Here is an 18,850-nt window from a genome sequence, read left to right as displayed (position 1 = left end):
GAAGACTGCAACTAGCTGGGAAACCCCAGCGGGTGACAGAAAAAAGAGCAGCAGCCTCCAGCACCGCCTGGCCCTGGACCACCCTCCTCCTGGCTGCGGTCAGGACCTCCCACCTCCCCTCTGGACTGCTCCACTCACAATCTGTGCTCCTCATCACTTCCTCTGCTCTCTAATTTATTTTCCGTCTGGAAGCTTCTTGAGGGCAGGGATCGTGTCTCTTGACTCTATGGTTCTCTCAGCATAGTGCTCTGCCCTCACCAGGCGCTCAGTCAGTGCTTCGAAAGCCCAGAGGGCTTTGCCCCCGGGAGTCTTTAGCGCTTGGGAAGCCCCTTGGTGGGGTTTGGGAAGTCCCTGGAGGTGGTCCCGGGAGGCGGAGGCCTGCTGGAGTCAGGACCCACTCTCGCTGACCTTTCTGGTTGCCCTGGGGGTCTAGGACACTTGGGAGCAGGAGGGCAGGGAGTGGACTCCATCTCCCACATCAGCAGTGCCCCCATATGCGGGTCCCGGCAGGGAAACGGCAAGCAATGAGAAACCCCTTGGAGATGCCCATCCTGATTTCAGCCAGTGCCCACCGCCCATGCCCCTGCACCCTGGCCGATTTTTGTCCCAAAAGGAAGCAGACCCTATCTGAGATATAGTGGTCCAGGGTCCCCCGACCACCTCGCCCCACCGTCCTGACCCAGCCACAAGAATCGACCTCCTTCTCCTGCTAATCATTGCCATAATCTTGGAGGTGCCTGTTCAGTGCTCACTCTATGCCAAGTCCTGTGCTAAGCCCCGGGGTAGATTCAGGATCATCAGTCCAGGCACAGTCCCTGTCCCATACTGGGATCCCAGTTGAAGGGGGAGGGAGAATGTGTATTGAATCTCCATTTTCTGGAGGCTGGAGGAGGGGAAGGAAGTGGGGGATGGTGACCATAAGCTGGGGGAGAGGGGAGGAGCTGGGGCAGACCAGTGATAGTAGGGGTTGGGTCTGGGGGCAGGGGCAGGAGAGGAGGCTGGGGAGGGGGCTTCCAGGTACCAAGGGTGTAAGTTTCCTGTGCAGAAGTTCCTTTCCCAGGGCTCAAGGTCTCCTTTGGTCTCAGGGAGACTCGGAATCTGCCTCTCTCACAGTCGCACTTAGACTTCCTTTCATCTTTTCCTGCCTTCCCTTCCTTCCTTCCCTGGATGATCCCTCCACCCTGTACTGGCCCTCTGACCCTTCCCCCACCCCTCTCATTTTCCTCTGGCCCGCAGGGGCCTGGTGGCTGAAATATCAATCAATCAGTCTTATTTTTTGAGAGCTTACGGTATGCAGAACACTATACTAAGCGCTAGGGAGAGGAGAGTAGAACGGAGTTGGAAGACAGGTTTCCTGGCCACAAGGAATTTACAGTCTAGAGGGGAGGCAGGCATTAATATCAAAAAATTAATTATAAATTTGGAGATAGGGGCTGAGGAGAGACCATTAAAGGATGCAAGACCAAGTCCAAAGGTGACGCAGAAGGTAGTGGGAGAAGAGGAATAGAGGACTTGGACTGGGAAGGCCCCTTGGAGGAGATGTGCTTTTAATAAGGCTTTGAAGAAGGGTGAGAGTAATGGTGAGAGTGATCACGGATCGCTCGGTCAATCCACCGATCTATCAATCAACGGTAGAAAGGGAGGCAGCATGCCCTACTAGGGAGAACACAGGACTGGGGGTCGGGAGACCTGGGTTTTAACCCCAGCACTGTTCCTGGTCTGCTGTGTGACTTTGGGCAAGTCACTCAGCCTCTCTGGACCTCCATTTCCTCCTCTGTAAAGTGGAGATGAGAACCCTGCCCCCTCCTCCTCTGTCCCTGGCTCTTCCTTCCTCCTGCTTAGACTGGGAGCCCGGTGTGGGACAGCACTGGGGTCCCACTGGATTCTCCTGGATCTCCTTCAGCACATAGCACAGTGCTTGGCATAGAGTCAGCTCTTCTTACTTACCATCGTTACCTTGATGTACTGAGCGGTTTCAGGTACTCCCACCCAGCCCCATGGCCCCAGCCAAGCCAGGGGTAGGGGAGGTTGGGGGGAAAGGGGAGATGGGGGGAAGGGGAAGATAGGGAGTGACAAGATCATTCTACAGTCTTAATTCTCCCCCACCCCCAGAAGACACCACACACACAAACACACAGTCTCACCCTCTCCACTCCACCCAGCTCCCCTCCTCACCGACCCTCCATATCATGTCCCCCTTCACATCCAACCCACCACAGTTCTTCCCATCTTCCAAGCCCTACTGAAATCACACCTCCTCCAGGAGGCCTTCCCTGATTACTCCCTAATTTTTCCATTCCCTTCTTCCTCCTCTGTAATTGATTCCAGTGTCTGCCCAACAAGACCTGAAGCTCCTTCAAACCAGGTGCATGCCTACCAGTGATGTAGCAGATAGAGCACAGGCTAGGAAGTCGGAAGGTCGTGGGTTCTAATCCTGGCTCTGCCACTTGTCTGCTGTGTGACCTTGGGTGAGTCACTTCACTGGGCCTCAGTTACCTCATCTGCAAAATGGAGATTGAGATTGTGATCTCCACATGAGACAGAGACTGTGTCCATCCTGATTTGTTTGTATAATAATAATTATTATGGTATTTGTTAAGCACTTACTACTTGCCAAGCACTGTTCTAAGCGCTGAGGTAGATACAAGGTAATCAAGTTATCCCACGTGGGGCTCACAGTCTTTATCCCCATTTTACAGATGAGATAACTGAGGCACAGAAGTTTAGTGACTTTCCCAAGGTCACACTATAGACAAGTGTCAGAGGTGGTATTAGAATCCATGTCCTCTGACTCCCAAACCTGTGCTCTTTCTACTAAGCCACACGGCTTCCACCTCAGAGCTTAATAAAGTGCCTGGCACCAAGAAAGTGCTAAACAAATGCCACATTATTATGATCATTATGATGATTATTATCTTATTACTGTAATCCACCAAGTGCTCCGTACAGTGCTCCACACACAGTGAACTCTACGCTCCCTGAGGGCAGAGACTGTGTCCACCGACTCTACTGTCCTGTCCCCAGTGCTCAGTACAGCGCTCTGCACCCAGTAGACTAAATTCCCCGATAAGGAGTGCAGCGGAACTGTGTTGGAGGCTCCTGCTGCCGCGAGGCCTGTGACCCCTGGCCCCGGGCTGCCCGGTGGGATCGGCCGTTCCATCCCCTGTTCGGCCGGGGGCTGGGCTGGTCCGGGCTGGTCTAGGCTTGGACTGGGCTGGACTCCGCAGACCCTTTCTTCCCCTTTAAGCCGGTCGTTGCCTCGGCCCCAAGCCCCGGAGAAGCCGCTCAGCTGTTCGTGGATCCCCGGGCCAGCAAACACCCCCTTAATGGGAACCAGATGCCTCTAGGCCCTGCCGCCCCCCACCCCCGGCGTCGCCAGAGCCGATTGGCCACGGCCAGCCGGGCCTCCGACAGGAACGCAGGTCTGTCCGTGGGGGGGTCGGGGGCGCAGGGGCCGTAGGGGGGACAGGGGGCCTCCCTGCAGAAATTGGCCTTTTCTCCCCCGACATCTGAGGACTCTGATTTCGGCTGCGTAGAGTTGGGGAACGATAGCTCTCCTGCTCTGGGCCCGGCCACCGGTCCGTCGGGGTAGGGGCAGGGGCTGGGCCTGGGGCCGCTGGACAGGCTGCGGGAGGGGCGGGACCAGGGCCGCTGGGAGCTGAAAGGGCAGGGGCTGGGCCAAAAATTGTCCCCAGTTTGATGAGTGGTGGGTAGCCTCAGCTGCCCGTTCCGTGTTTGGGCAGATAGAGAGAAGTTCACCAGCTATCCGGCCAGGGTTGTTTATAATAATAATGGTATTTGTTAAGAGCTTACTATATGCCAAGCACTGTTCTAAAGAGGTTGTTATTGGCAGCCTTGCCAAGAGACCAGGAGAGAAAGCACCGGCAGCTTTGGGAACTGGGAACAATCATCATCGTAATAATTATAACATTTGTTAAGCCCTCACTATGTGTTTTGCACTGGGGCAGAGATACGATCATCATGTTGGACACAGTCCCTGCCCCACACAGGGCTCATAATTTAAGTAGGAGGGAAAGCCGGCATTAATGTCCATTTTAGGGATGAGGAAACTGAGGCACAGAGAAGTGAAGTGACTCACCCGAGGTCCCACAGCAGGCAGTGGCGGCTGCCGGGTGTTGAACGACATCCTCCGACTCCCAGGTTGCGGCCTTCTCCAGAGGGCCACAGAGCTTCTCTAGGGGATCCGAGTTCTAGCCCCGCTCGGCCCTCCAGGTTGGGCCATCCATCAGTGGAGATGGTTTCCGGGGAGAGGACCCCCAGGGGGGCTCCGTGAGAGCCCCGGGCCTGGGGCACTCCTGGTTACCAGCCAGGCCGACTTCAAGGGGGGAGAAGACATTCGGGGCTCCGGAGGCCTCTGTCCCCACTCAGCTCTCCTCATCGTATCGGGCACTTACTGTGTGCAGACCACTGTGCTGGATGTCTGTGGTATGCAGAGCACTATTCTGGGTGATAGCCGTCGTGCGGAGCTGTGTGCGGAGCTCTGTGTTCAATGTTGGCTGTATGCAGAGCGCTGTACTGGGTGCTTGTTGAGTGCAGAGGGCTGTACTGAGCGCTTGTTGAGTGCAGAGCACTTACAGTTTTGTTGTGGTGCTGGGTGTGGTGGGGACCCAGGGCCAGGATCCAGAGGTCCCGGTGGGGGATCAACACCAGCGGCCTCCAGGACGCTGCCCGGGAGCTGTGTGGCCCCAAGGGAGGTGGAGGCCGGACCCTGGATCGGAGTCTGTGGAGTAGTTCCCAGCAGGAAGGAAGCCAGGTTCCTCTGCACAAGATCCCAGGACCCTGCCTTTCCTGCCTGCTCTGACCGCTGGGCCACCCTCCCAGCAACCTCCAGCCCAGAATAAATCTGGCTACTACATGGCAGACCCGGTGGGGGACCGGGGTTGGGGGGAGACCCAGGTCTTGGAGGGAGATCAGGATTGGGGAAGGAGCAGGGGAGAGGTAGGGTCTAAGGGGGACCTGGGGGAGGACTGGGTCTGGGGAGGAGTCAGGGGAGAAGCTGGGAGAGGACAAGGGTCTGGGCGGGGGCAGGGTAGGCTGGGGGAACCAGTGTCCCTGGGGATCTGGGGGAGGACCAGACTGTGAAGGGGAGCTGGGGGTGGAGGAGGGTCCAGGGAGGATCGGGGCCGTGGGGACCAGGGATTGGGGGGCTGGGGACCAAGGTCCTATGTGGAACTGTGGGGGGGGGGTCACCAGTTTGTGGGGAGGAGCTGGGAGGGTCAGGGGTCAAGGGGTGGAGGGGGGACCAGGATATTAGGGAGGAGACCTAGGGGAGGGTCAGGAGGAACTCGGGGAGGAAAAAGATCAGGGTCGGGGGAGATCTGTGGGGAGCCGGGTGGACGAGGGTCTTCGAGGAGACTGGGGTACCAGGGCCTGAGGGGGAGCTGAGTGGGGAGCTGAGGGTTCAGGTACCGGGACCAGGGCCAGGAGGGAGCTGGGAGAGACCAGGGTCCAGGGAGGGGGAGGGCACAGCCCAGGATACAAGGGAGAGCTGGGGGGGGCCCAGGGTCCAGGAGGAAGTTAGGGGAGGACCAGGGTCCAGAGGAGATCAGGCTCTAGGGGAGACACGGAGGACTAGGTCAGGGTCCAGGGGGAGGGCTGGGGAAGGCAGAGATGAGTCCGGGGGAGGTTGAGAGGAGGCTGGGGGAGACCAGGAGCGAGGGAGACCCAGAGGGCCAGGCCAGGGGCCAGAGGGACCGGAGATCTGTTCCAGGGCCTGGGACCGGCAAGCTTTTCCGGGGAACAGCTGAGGAGTACGAGCCCGGCTGGACTGGTCTGACCTCTGACCTGCCCTGGCCCAGGCCCCGGCCCTCCCACGCTCCGGCTGCTGTTTTTGTCGGGGCGGAGAGCTGGGAGGGGAGAGGACGCGATGGAGTCGGGAGACCCGGGGTTCTAGTCCCATCTTGACCCTTTGCTTTGCTGGGTGACCTCGGGCCACTCACTTCGCCACTCTGGGCCTCGGTTTCCCCAACTGTAAAACGGGGTGAATGAAACCAGCTTCTCCCTCTGACTGGGAATGTTGGAAGAAAAGAGAAGAATGAATATAAAAGCACTTTGGGAAAAATCAAGGCATTTAAGAGACGAAAGGTGTCCTGCTAGCTTGGGTCAGCTCCTAGAGGGCAGGGATCATCTCCACTAACTCTACTGTCTCCTCCCAGATGCTTAGTACAGTGCTCTGCACACAGTAGACAGGATGCTCCTTGAAAGCAGGGATCGTAGACTTTTAGACTGTGAGCCCATTGTTGGATAGGGATTGTCTCTATTTTTTGCCCAACTGTACTTTCCAAGCATTTAGTACGGTGCTCTGCACACAGCGTTCAGTAAACGCGATTGAATGAATGAATCGTATCTACTAATTCTATAGTCCTCTCCCAAGCGCTCAGTACAGCGCTCTGTACACAGTAAACTTTAAGCTCCTTGAGGGTAGGTTTAGTGCCCACTAATTATTGTGCTTTCCCAAGCACTCAGTCCAGTGCTCTGCAAAGAGTAGACTGGAAGTTCGTGGAGGGCAAGGCTCTTGTCTACTAAATCTCTTGTCCTCTCCCCAGTTCTCATTCGGGTGCTCTGCACACAGTAGACTGGAAGCTCATGGAGGGCAGGGATCGTGCCTACTACCTCCCCGTTTTGTCGTCTCCCAAGCTCCCAGTATGAGACGGATGGCTCAGACCCCCAGGAGGACCCAAACTAGAACCCAGGCCTCCTGATGGGGGCTACCCAACAAGCGATGCGGCCCCCTCTCGGGCCTGGGAGTCAGAAGGTCATGGGTTCCGATCCTGGCTCTGTCACTTGTCTGATGCGTGGCCTTGGGCAAGTCACTTCACTTCTCTGGGCCTCAGTTCCTCCATCCGGTAAATGGGGATTGAAACTGCGAGTCCCTTGTGGGGCAGGGACTGTGTCCAACCCGATTTGCTTGTATCCACCCTAGTGCTTAGTACAGTGTTCGGCACATAGTAAGCGCTTAACAAATACCATTATTATTATTAAGAGAAGCAGCTTGGCTTAGTGGAAAGAGGTCGGACTTGGAAGTCAGGGGTCGTGGCTTCTGATCCCGGCTCCGCCACTTGTCAGCTGTGTGACTTTGGGCAAGTCACTTCACTTCTCTATGCCTCAGTTCCCTCATCTGTAAAATGGGGATTAAAACTGTGATCCCCACGTGGGAAAACTTGATGACCTTGTATCTCCCCCGGTGCTTAGAACAGTGCTTGGCACATAGTAAGTGCTTAACAAATACTATTACTATTACTGTTATTATTCCAAGGATGCATGGGGATCTGCCTGCCAAAGGGAGGACTGTGCCACAAGCATGCCATTCCTTCTACTCTTCCAAGAGCCCAGCAGAGCGTTCTGCTTATGGGAGGTGCTCAGTACAGTCAGCACTGGATGCCCAGTCCAGCTCTCAGCACACATCAGGAGCCCCGTACAGTGCTCTGCACACAGTAAGTACCTAATACAGCACTCTGCACACATAAAACACCCAGTTTAGTGCTCTGCACACAGAAGGCATTCAGTATGGTGCTCTGCAGAGAGTAGGTACTCTGTCCAACGTTTGGCATACAGAAGGCGCTCAGCCCAGTGTTCTGCACACAGAAGACATTCAGCATAGCTTTCTGCACCCAGGAGCACCAATATAGCACTCAACACAGAGTAGGTGCCCAGCACAGAGCTCTGCACAGAGTAGGGGCCCAGCACCAGCCCTCTGCACTGAGTAGGGGCCCAGCACAGCACTCTGCATAGTGTGCACCCAGCACAGCCGTCTGCACAGAGAAGGCACCCAGCACAGAGCTCTACACACAGGTGCCCAGCACAGCACTCTGCACACAGTATGCACCCAGAACAGCTCTCTGCACACAGCATGTACCCAGCACTGCGCTCTGCACAGAATGGGCACCCAGCACAGTGCTCTGCACACAGAAGGTGCCCACCATAGCACTCTGCACATAGAAAGCATCCAGCATAGTGCTCTGCACTCGGAAGGCGCCCAGCATAGGACTCTGCACACACAGTAGGTGCCCGGTAGAAAGGTATGCAGGGCAGTGGCATGGAGCGGGATCGTTTCCCATGGCCCCCGCCTGGCCCGGGCCTCCGTGCCCAGGCTTTGGGTGGAGGGCGCTTTCGGGGAGAGGAAGGAAGGTGGGACAGGAAGAGGAGAGAGGGCACCGTGAGCCCGGGCCCGTCCACACCCCCGGCCATCCCCAGCCCCAGGCCCGGCCCCGGCTCCCCGGGCGGTCGTCCCCCGGGGCCCCGCCCGATGACCCCTAGCAGCCTCTCCTGGGTCTCCGGCAGGAAGCGCGGAAGGACGGGAGGAAGCGGGGAGAGAGAAAGTTTGGGTCTGCACACAATGATGGGAACGGAAAGCCCGACACCACGCTCGGCGACACCGCGCTCGGTGACATCCACGCTCGGTCGCTCCATGGGACTCCAAGACGCACATCTCCTCCGAGAAGCCTTCCCTGACTAAGCCCTCATTTCCTCCTCTCCCACTCCCTTCTGCCTCACCCTTGCACTTGGATTTGCTCCCTTTATTCACCCCTCCCTCAGCCCCACACCACTTGGGGCCATAGGAGTAATTTACTTATTTATGTTAACGTTTATATTAACTAGAGAGGCTGCATGACCTAATAGCACAAGGGCCTGGAAGTCAGAAGGATCCGGGTTCTAATCCTGACTCCACACTTGCTTGCTGTATGACCTTGAGCAAATCACTTCACGTCTCTGTGCCTCCATTTTCTCATCTGTAAAACGAGGATAAATTCCCGTGCTATCTTACCTAGACTGTGAGCCCCATGTGGGACCGGAACTGTATCCAAATTGATAATCTTGTGTCTACCCCAGTGCTTAGAACAGTACTTGGCACACAGTAAGCACTTGACAAATACCAAAATTATAGTTGTTGTCTCTGTCTTCGCCTCTAGACTGAAGCTCACTATGGGCAGGGAACGTGCCTACGACTCTGTTATATTGGACTCTTCCAAGTGCTTTGTACAGCGCTCTGCACACAGTAACTGCTCAATAAATACCACTGATCGATTGGTGGAGTGCTCAGTCCAGCGGCAGCTGAACCGACGGGCTGGTTGAGGGGCAGAACCAGCCCCGCTCTGCGCACGCCCCCTGTGCCCTCTGCCTCAGACACCCGAGGCTGCGGGGAGTTCACGCCCCAGGGGGGAGAAGAGAAAGAGGAAGAGGAGAAGTAGGAGGGGGGAAGGATAAAGAAGAGAAAGAGAAGAAGTGGTTGGGAAGAGGAAGGGAGGAAGGAGGCAAGAGGGGAGGAAGAGGAAAAGGAGAAGCAGGGGAGGTGACATAAAAGAGGAGAAGCAGGAGGGTATTAAGAAAAGCGGAGAAGGTGGGAGAAGGAAGGGGGAGAGAACAATTTAGAAACTGGCTGTGAGCCCCCTGTGCGACAGGGATCGTGTCCAATCTACATAGGCTACCTCAACCCCAACGCTTCTTCCAGTGCTTGGCATGAAGCAAGCAGTCGACCAACACCACTAATATTATTATTATTATAAATAATCCCTTCTGGAGTTCCCAGTACCCCTTGTGCAGGGCACTGCACTGGGCACTTGGGCGAAGAGCCTCCAGCTGAACGGGGGAGGCAGACAGCTGAACAAGTTACAGGTCCGGCAGTGATAGAGTCCATAATATATGTACGTAAGGACTAAAGGAGAGGTGGTGAGGGCTTTGGTATCCACGTGCTGAGTTGAGCCAGAGGGGGTGAAGTGGGCAGTAGGAGAGAACAAGATGGGGAGGTAAGGGATGAATCAGGGAAGGCTTCCAGGAGGAGGAGCGCATTCCGGATGCTTCGAAGTTGCGGAGACTTTAGCTCTGGCAGAAGTGCATGGAGAGGAAGCTGCAAGGTGAGGAGGAAGAATTAGAGAAGCAGAAGGGGAAGGAGAAAGAGAGAAGAAATGAGGAGATTGTAAACTCCTTTTTTTAAGGTCTCTGTTAAGTGCTTATAACGTGCCAGGCTCTGTGTTAAGCGCTGGGGTAGATATGAGGTTGTCAGGTTGGACATAGTCCGTGTCCCATATGGGGCTCACCGTCTTAATCCCCATTTTACAGATAAGGTAACTGGGGCAGAGAGAAGTCAAGTGACTTGCCCAAGGTGATACAGCAGACAAGTGGTGGAGCTGGAATTAGAACCCAGGTCCTTCTGACTCCCAGGCCCGGGCTCTATCCACTAGGCCACTGAACTTCCTTGAGGGCAGGGCTTGTGTCTAACTCTATTGTACTCTATGGAGAAGCAGCATGGCATAGTGGACAGAGCACAGGCCTGGGAGTCAAAAGGTCATGGTCGTGGGTTCTAATCCTGTCTCCATCACTTATCTGCTGTGTGACCTTGGGCAAATCACTTCACTTCCCTGGGCCTCCGTTACTTCATTTGTAAAATGGGGATTGAAACTGTAAGCCCCACATGGGACAAGGACTGTGTCCAATCTGATTTGCTTGTATCCACCCCAGTGCTTAGTACAGTATCTCGCACATAGTAAGAGCTTAACAAATGCCATCATTATTATTATTTTATTACTCTTCCCAAAGCTCAGTACAGCATTTTGTGCACAGTAAATATTCAATAAATACTACTGATTGGTTGAGAAGGGAGGGAGGGTGGAGGGGAAAAGGAGAAAAAAGGACATGGGAAGGAGGAGGAGGAGGAAAATGAAGAGGAGGGGGATGAGAAGGAAAGGAAGGTTAAAGCAAAACAAGAAAAAGAGGAGAACGAGGAAGTGGGGGAGGAGGGAAAGCAGGAGAGGAGGGGGAGAAGGAGGGAGTCAGTCAATCATATTTAATAATAATGTTGGTTTTTGTTAAGCGCTTACTATGTGCAGAGCACTGTTCTAAGTGCTGGGGTAGATACAGGGTAATCAGGTTGTCCCACGTGAGGCTCACAGTTAATCCCCATTTTACAGATGAGGTAACTGAGGCACAGAGAAGTTAATGCATGCTTACTGTGTGCAGAGCACTGCACTAAGTGCTTGGGGGAGTACAAGAGACACATTTTCCACCCACAATGAGCTTACGGTCTAAAGGGGGAGACAGATGTTAATATCAATAAATACAATTACAGATATGTACATAAGTACTGTGGGGCTGGGAGAGGGGATGAATCAAGGGAGCAAGTCAGGGTGACACAGAAAAGTGGGAGAAGATTAAAGGGGGAGCTCAGTCCCGGAAGGGCTCTTGGAAGAGATGTATGTGCCTTCAGTAAGGCTTTAAACAGTGGGGAGAGTCATTGTCTGTCGGATATGAGGAGGGAGGGTGTTCCAGGCCAGAGGCGGGACGTGGGTGAGAGGTCGGCGGCCAGATAGATGAGATTGAGGAACAGTGAGAAAGTTAACAATAGAGGAGTGAAGTGCGCAGACTGGGCTGTAGAAGGAGACAAGCGAGGTGAGGTAAGAGGGGGTGAGTTGTTTGAGGACTTTAAAGCGAGGCGACCCACGGCCCGGCCGGAACCAGGAAACCAGGTGGGCCCAGCGGGACCGTGTTCGGTAGAGGTGCCCTTCTCCCCAGGGAGGGCGGCTCAGAGCCGGGCTGGACACTGGTCCCGGACGGCGGAATCGGGCACCATGCAAACCCAACCCTCCATCTCCTCCGGCCCCTCCCGGTCCGGCTGGACGTGCCCACTCCCGGGGCAGAGACACCCCCCACCGGCTCAGGGGTCAAGGCTTTGGGACGACCACAATCATCCCTCACCTTCAGCCTCTCCACCAGCGGGGCGGCTCACACGGCAGTCCTGCAGTTCCCATGCAGCTCACCTGCAGCTCTGGAGCAGCTCACACAGCTCACCTGCAACTCACCCAGTTCCCGTGCAGCTCAGTCCGGCTCACCCAGCTTCCGTGCAGCTCACCGCAGCTCACTCCAGCATTCTGCAGCTAATCATCTCCCCGATTAGACTGTAAGCCCGTCAAACGGCAGGGACTGTCTCTATCTGTTGCCGACTTGTTCATCCCAAGCGCTTAGTACAGTGCTCTGCACATAGTAAGCGCTCAATAAATACTATTGAATGAATGAAATGAATGAATGCAGCTCACCCGCAGCTCTCCTGCAGTTCACGCAGTTCACTGCGGCTCACGAAGCTCACCCGCAGCTCACCTCTCTCACTCATGCCCTCTCCCCGCTGGGCAAGGATCCTTCTCCCCTTTGGCAGCAAAGGCGGCTGGAGCACGGGATTCCAGTGACCTGCTCGAGGTCTCCCGGCAGGCAGGGGCAGAGCTAAGGCTCGTACCTGGGTCCCCTGACCCCACAGCCCTGGTCACCTGGCTCCTGGACCACACTTGGCCACAGTCTCACCCTGTGCCCAGAGGTCAACAGTCAAAGCCTTCGCCCCCAAATCCTGGTGTCACTGACTATCCATCTCTGCCAGGCAGGGTTGGGCTTGAATCCGAGACTCTCCCAGAGAATGCCCCCGGAAATGCCGCATGTCCACTTGCAGACCGAGGCAGGCTGTAGCCCAAGGCATCCTGGATGTGACCCATTCTTACCTCCCAACTTTGGGCCATGCTCAATTTTGGTCCCAAAACATTCTGGGACTTGGAGCCAGTAGCCACCCAGGCTGCTGGAGGATTCTGTCCGTGCCCTTCGGTCCGAATTGTAATAATAATAATAATGTTGGTATTTGTTAGGCGCTTACTATGTGCAGAGCACTGTTCTAAGCGCTGGGGTATACAGGGTAATCAGGTTGTCCCACGTGAGGCTCACAGTCTTCATCCCCATTTTACAGATGAGATAACTGAGGCACAGAGAAGTTAAGTGACTTGCCCACAGTCCCACAGCTGACAAGTGGCAGAGCGGGGATTTGAACCCATGACCTCTGACTCCCAAGCCCGTGCTCTTTCCACTGAGCCACGCTGCTTCTCTAATTGTAAATTCCAAGCGCTTAGAACAGTGCTCTGCACATAGTAAGCGCTCAATAAATACTATTGAATGAATGAATGAATGAATGAATGAGGGGCTGGAGCTACCCCCGCCTCGCACTCACTCAAACCCTCCCCAATGTGGGGGACCCTCTCCCAAAGACAAAGAGTGGGACTGGGGTGGGGCGGGGGACTCGCTTTTGGACACATTCACCATCTGGACAAAACCACGTCAGCTCTGAGCAGGGCGTCTGTTACTTTGTGAGCTTTTATTTAAAAAGCACATTCATACAGCTATAGTTTCGCAGATACAAAGTTTAATTTTGTAGTCTACAAAAGTCTTCGAATAATCTTCTCTTTACAAAAGGAAACATTACAAAAATATGGGCGATTTTACCTTTTCTTTTATACAATTGTCTAGCTGTAGCTGCAGTTATTTTCATTTTAAAACAATGACTACCACAGAACTACAAGGCTTTAGTGGAATTGAGAGACAGGTAACGACACAGGTCAGGACACACGATGGTCGTAGTGGATATATCTAGAACGGCTTAGGAAATAATATCTTACATAGTTAATTTTTAATGTTTTATACATTATTTATAGAATATTTATATATATAAAAGTCATAGCTGGCTATAGTCGGGGGGGGGGTGGCGGGGACGGAAGGTTTCGGGAGAGTGAGCCTGGCTGGTTGCTCTCGGGGTGACCCTAGAGGGGCAGACCGGGACCACCCCGCCGTGGTCAGTGAGAGGGGGCGGCGGCCAACCCGCCGAGCGTCCGGCCGATTCTTGACGGGGCACTCCGCTCGGACGATCGACTCACCCAGGTCGCCGGGCTTGTCGGGAGAGGAGGAGGAACCGGACTGACGTCTGGCCTTCCGGTCACCCCGGAGTCACCCTGGAGCCACCCTACTGCCTCTCGGACCGGCCGAGTGACACGCAGTGGCCTCCAAGGGCTGGAGGCGTTCCCCATCGGGGCGGCCGGGGTGGCCACTTGGGCTGCGGGGCGTCCTCCAGGCACCGGGGGCCCGGGGCCAGTCCTGCTGGACAGATCCCTTTCCGCCGCCTTCCCCTCCGACAGGGATGGGGTGGAGGACGCAGACCGTTTGGGCATTCTCAGGGTCAAAGCTTATTTTGTGGCTGCTTCCTTCCTGGGACACGGTGGCCAGAGATGGAGAAGCTCTGGGGTCAGCGTGGACGGCTGGCCGGGGGGTGGCACCCCCGGCCTCGGATCGGTGCTCGCTCCAGGAGCCGGTGTTCACTACAACATGAACACCTCAACCCCGCCCCCCGCCACCTCAAAGCCGCGGGGGTCTCCAGCCCTCAGGACCCCCTGGTCGGGCGGCGGCCAACTCGCCGAACAGCGAGGGGCCCTGGTGCGTCCTCGGTGGGCGGATGGAAACCAGTCTTTCCCTACATTCTACTGTCGGATGAGACGGGGCGGGGGGGGCGCTGGCGGGGCGAGCCGGGGGCTACACCATGTTGTGGTGATTATTCCGTTCAATAATGTCCACGGGCGAGAGAATCTCCCGCCTCAGGGTTGGGGGAGGCAGGGAGAAGGTGGTCTTGGCTTTGAAGAGGTCGGAAACGAAGAAGACCTAGAGAAAAAGGGTAAAGAGCAGAGGTCAGCTCCGACTCCCGCTCATTCCAACACTCCTGCGGTCGCTCTGTGCCATCAGCCCCGGGGATCAGGCATCCATTCCTGCTGGGGGGCACGAGGACGAACTGGGTCCTCTTTGCTCTGCCGCATCGCCATCCTCTCGGTTTGCGATGGGCCACCCAACACCCCTGTCTCTCCCCCAGTGACCCAGCACGGACCATCCAACAACTCTGACTCTCCCCTCTCCGCCCCCGACTGTGCCCAGGGACCCAGCATGGACCATCCGACACCCCTTAGTCCCCTAGATGACCCAGGCTGGAGGTTGGCTAGGAATCATCCATTCCCCTGGCGATCCTACTTAGAGAACACGGGCAGTCCGGGAAGGGCTGCAAATTCTCATTTGCGATCCACAGGCAATGACACGGCCACAGAGCCAATGCAGCTCGGGGGATAGAACCCCTATGTCCACACAGCAACGCCCCATGGCGGGACCACTCCTGTGCCTGGTCCAACCCTGCTCAGGCTCCCACGGTCACCCATCTCCCTCCAGCTCAAGCAGGAGTTTTAAAGCACCCTCATCAGCCCCCCTTCCCATCCCTATCCTCGCTCCTCTCCCACTACACCCCAGCTCACACTCTCTTCCTTCCAAGCTCATATCTGTGCACCGCACCTCATTTTCCTTTCCCCCACAACCGACGTCTCACAAATGCTCCTTCAAATCCATCAAACCCCAGCTCTCCCCACCTTTTCTTTGTTTTAAATGGTATTCATTAGGCATTTACTATGTGCCAGACATTGTATTAAGCCTTGGGGTAGATACAAAGTAAGCGAGTGGGACACAGTCCCTGTTCCACATGGGGTCACAGTCTTAGCCCCATTTGACAGATGAGGTAACTGAGGCACAGAGAAGTTAAGTGACTTGTCCGAGGTCACGCAGCAGACGAGTGACAAAGTTAGGATTAGAACCCAGGTCCTTCTCACTTCCAGGTCCATGCTCTTTCCACTAAGGTAAGCAGCTTCTAAGTCCTCCTGGAACCTCACCTCCTCTAGAAAGCTCTCCCTGATTCCTTTTGCTTTGTTACAGCCACCTCAGCACGTTTTCATGCCGATCCACCCATCGGCATTTTTCACACTGATTCGGCACTGATTTTCACACTGCACTATTTAAACAACTTATTCATCTATCCATCTTCTCATTCTCTTATTCCTTCCATCTGAAAATAATTTTAGCCTCCGTCTTCCCGGCCAGATTGGAAGCTCCTCGAGGGCGGGAATCATATTCACTAACTCTACTGTGTTCTCCCAAGTATTCAGAACAGCGCCCTGCAAGCGGCAGACTATAAACTCCTTGAGGACATGGAGATCATCTCTACTAACTCCATTACTCTCTCTCAAGCTCTCAGTACAGTGCTCGGCACACAGTAGGCTGGAAGCTCTGGGGGTAGGTTTCATGTCTACCAACTCTATCCTCCTCCCTCATGAGCTATCAGTAAACAGCTGTGACTGACAAACCAACTGGATTTTTTCCTACTTTCAAGCAGACCAAGGTCAACCTAAGTTCCAACAATTCCTTAATTCCTTTTTCGGAAAGACCTGGCTCTGGGTTTCCAAACTTGAGGCCCAGGGGAACATTTCCAAATTCTGAGTCACAGGCACATCCCTGTGCTCTCACACACACTCTCACAGCAGAGAAAGAGAGAGAGAGGGAGGAGTGTGTGTGCATGTCTCCTATTTCCCCACAAGACTGGCAGCCCAACGCGGGCAGGGACCGTGTCTCCTCCTCCTCTGTCTGTCTGTCCGTGTCCCAGCATGTTCGGGGAGGAGTGTTTGCTCTACCTCGGACAAGCCGGCACTTCCTGGACCAGGGAGGGCGTGTGCAAAAACTACCACATCGTAGGTCGAGGGTAAAGGTCACACTGGCTTCATTGTGTCCGCCAGTGGCCTACAGGAGGAAATGCTCCCCCGGCGGGGCTGACGTCACGGCCCCCCGCGATAAGGTGATCGGGCCTGGCTGGTCAGCGGGGAAGGAAAGGGGTCAACGGGGCCAAGGCTCACAGACCGGGCGGGCAGGGGCGGTGGTCCGGCGGGGGCAGGGGCCGGTCGCATGGACGAGGGGCTCGGCTGGGGAAAACCCTTCAGGAATGGTTAGCGGTAGCTGACGCGGGGCCAGTGGCCATAAGGGGAAACCCCCAGGAGGGGCTGGGGGAGGCTCAGGGTGGAGGTGGGGGTTGCCAATGTCCTCCCTCTGCCCTGGAACTCCCTCCCTGTTCCAGATCTGACAGACCATCAACTCTGCCCACCTTCAGACCCTTATTAAAATCACATCTCCTCCAAGAGGCCTTCCTGAACTAAACCCACTTTTCTCCCGACTCCCTCTCCTTTCTGCATCGCTCTTGCGCATGGACTTGTACCCTTAGCTCACCCCGCCATCAGCCCCACAGCAATTACGTCCATATCCGTAATTTATTGTAATGTCTGTCTCCCGCTCTAGACCATAAGCTTCTTATGGGTGGAGAATGGGTCTACCAACTCGGTTGTATTGTATTCTCCCAAGCCCTTAGTACAGCGCTTTGCACACAGTAAGCACTCTGTGTCTGTAAATACCATTGATTGATTGATTCATTACTGAGAAGAGGTGGACTGCCAGAGCTATCCCTTTCCAGGGATTTAGAAGACCTCAGTCCAAGACTGAGAGTCCCTGACTCTCTCCCAGTGATCCAGCACGGACTGTCCCAAACCCTTGACTCTCCCCAGGGACCCAGTGCGGACCATCCAGCACTCCTGACCCTCTCCTTTCCATCCCTGACTCTCCCCCAGGAATCCAGCATGGACCATCCAACCCCCCTGACTCTTGGGAAACTGAGAAGCAGCGTGGCTCAGTGGAAAGAGCACGGGCTTTGGAGTCAGAGGTCATGGGTTCGAATCCCAGCTCTGCCACTTGTCAGCTGTGTGACTGTGGGCGAGTCACTTAACTTCTCTGTGCCTCAGTTACCTCATCTGTAAAATGGGGATTAAGACTGTGAGCCTCATGTGGGACAATCTGATTACCTTGTAACTACCCCAGCACTTAGAACAGTGCTCTGCACGTAGTAAGCGCTTAACAAATACCAACATTATTATTAAATTGACATCAATCACAGCCCGAGTGCCAGTCTGTGGGCAAAGCACTGGACCAGGCGCCCACTATGGGCAGAACACTAGTCGGCAGGACAAAGGTCACACGGGGAACGGACACAGAGGGTTTCCTGCTCCAGGCCTCTGGGCTCAGAGCCCGCCCACCTGACCCTCAGCGTGTGGTGACCATCACTCTGGCCGGTCCCAAAACTCCCAGCAGCAAAGAGGCCTCGCGGCATGGCCCCGGACAGCTGCTCCCAGAGGCAGACTGAGAGAGGCCGTGACCCTGAACTCCTCCTCCAAATCTGACCTCCCACTGGCGGCCAGCCGGCCCCAGCGCGCTCCGGTCGCGGCGGGGCAGGCCGCCGAGACCACCCGGCCAGCCGAAGCAGGCGGAGACCGGCCCGTCTAGTCAGGCGGACCCCGACCCTCCAATCGATCAATCCATCGATCCAGAAACCGGACCTCCTCTCCGAGAGCCCCCGCTCAGTGATCGGACCCGTCTCCCCTCCGGTCTTCTGTCCCCTCCCGGAGAAACACCTCCCGAAACACCTCGGCCCGGGACGGACAAACGGCCGGGTGGACGGTCCACCCCGGCCCCGAGGGGTTGCAGGACTTACGATGCAGCCGGCCACCAGGGCTCCTTGGATGAATCCGGCCAGGACGTCGGTGGGGTGGTGCTTGTGGTCGGCGACGCGGGAGAGGCCGGTGTAGAAGGCCATCATGATCAGGGTGAACTGGAGCAAAGGTCGCAGCAGGCGTGCTCCTCGCCATGTCAGCCGGGCCTGCAGGTACAGCTGGAGGGGGGTGGGGTTGAGGGGAGGGACACGGAGACAGACAGGGTGGTCAGCGGGGCTCAGGCCTGGGTTCCAGCCCCAGCCTGGCCCCGGCTTCCTTGATCTCCTGGAGCCTGGTGTTTATCCTCTCTGGGCCTCAGCTCCCTCCTCTGTGAAATGGGGGTGCGTTCTGAAGCGGGTGAGGGGGGACAGGGACCCCACTAAAGCTGGAGGGCCCCCAAGGATCAAGTGAGCCCCATCGTCCAGAGCACCCTCCCCGCTATAAACATACTCGGTCAGGCTGCTGCAGCTCTGAATAATAACAACTATGATGGTATTTGTTAAGCGCTTACTATGTGCCAAGCACTGGGGTAGATACAGGGTAATCAGGTTGTCCCACGTGGGACTCAAAGTCTCAATCCCCATTTTACAGATGAGGGAACTGAGGCACAGAGAAGTTAAGTGGCCTGCTCAAGGTCACATGGCAGA

General features: G+C 55.7%; 1 protein-coding gene across 1 annotated transcript in view; it reads right to left on the bottom strand.

Moving 5' to 3' along the window:
* Positions 1-13,118: 13,118 nt before the first annotated feature.
* PLPP3 (phospholipid phosphatase 3) overlaps positions 13,119-18,850 on the bottom strand; it is a 36,364-nt gene continuing 30,632 nt past the window's right edge. Inside the window, exons 5-6 of the mRNA XM_029046496.1 lie at positions 18,206-18,382; positions 13,119-14,469 (exon numbers count right to left, since the gene is read on the bottom strand). Coding sequence (XP_028902329.1) covers positions 14,344-14,469; positions 18,206-18,382 — 303 coding nt within the window. The 3' untranslated portion in view covers positions 13,119-14,343. The remainder of the gene's footprint in view (positions 14,470-18,205; positions 18,383-18,850) is intronic.

Source organism: Ornithorhynchus anatinus, chromosome 18 (genome assembly GCF_004115215.2).
Source record: "Ornithorhynchus anatinus isolate Pmale09 chromosome 18, mOrnAna1.pri.v4, whole genome shotgun sequence".
Taxonomy (NCBI): Eukaryota; Metazoa; Chordata; class Mammalia; order Monotremata; family Ornithorhynchidae; genus Ornithorhynchus; species Ornithorhynchus anatinus.
Note: the sequence above shows the minus strand (reverse complement) of the source record. Positions and strands in the feature narration are given on the sequence as shown.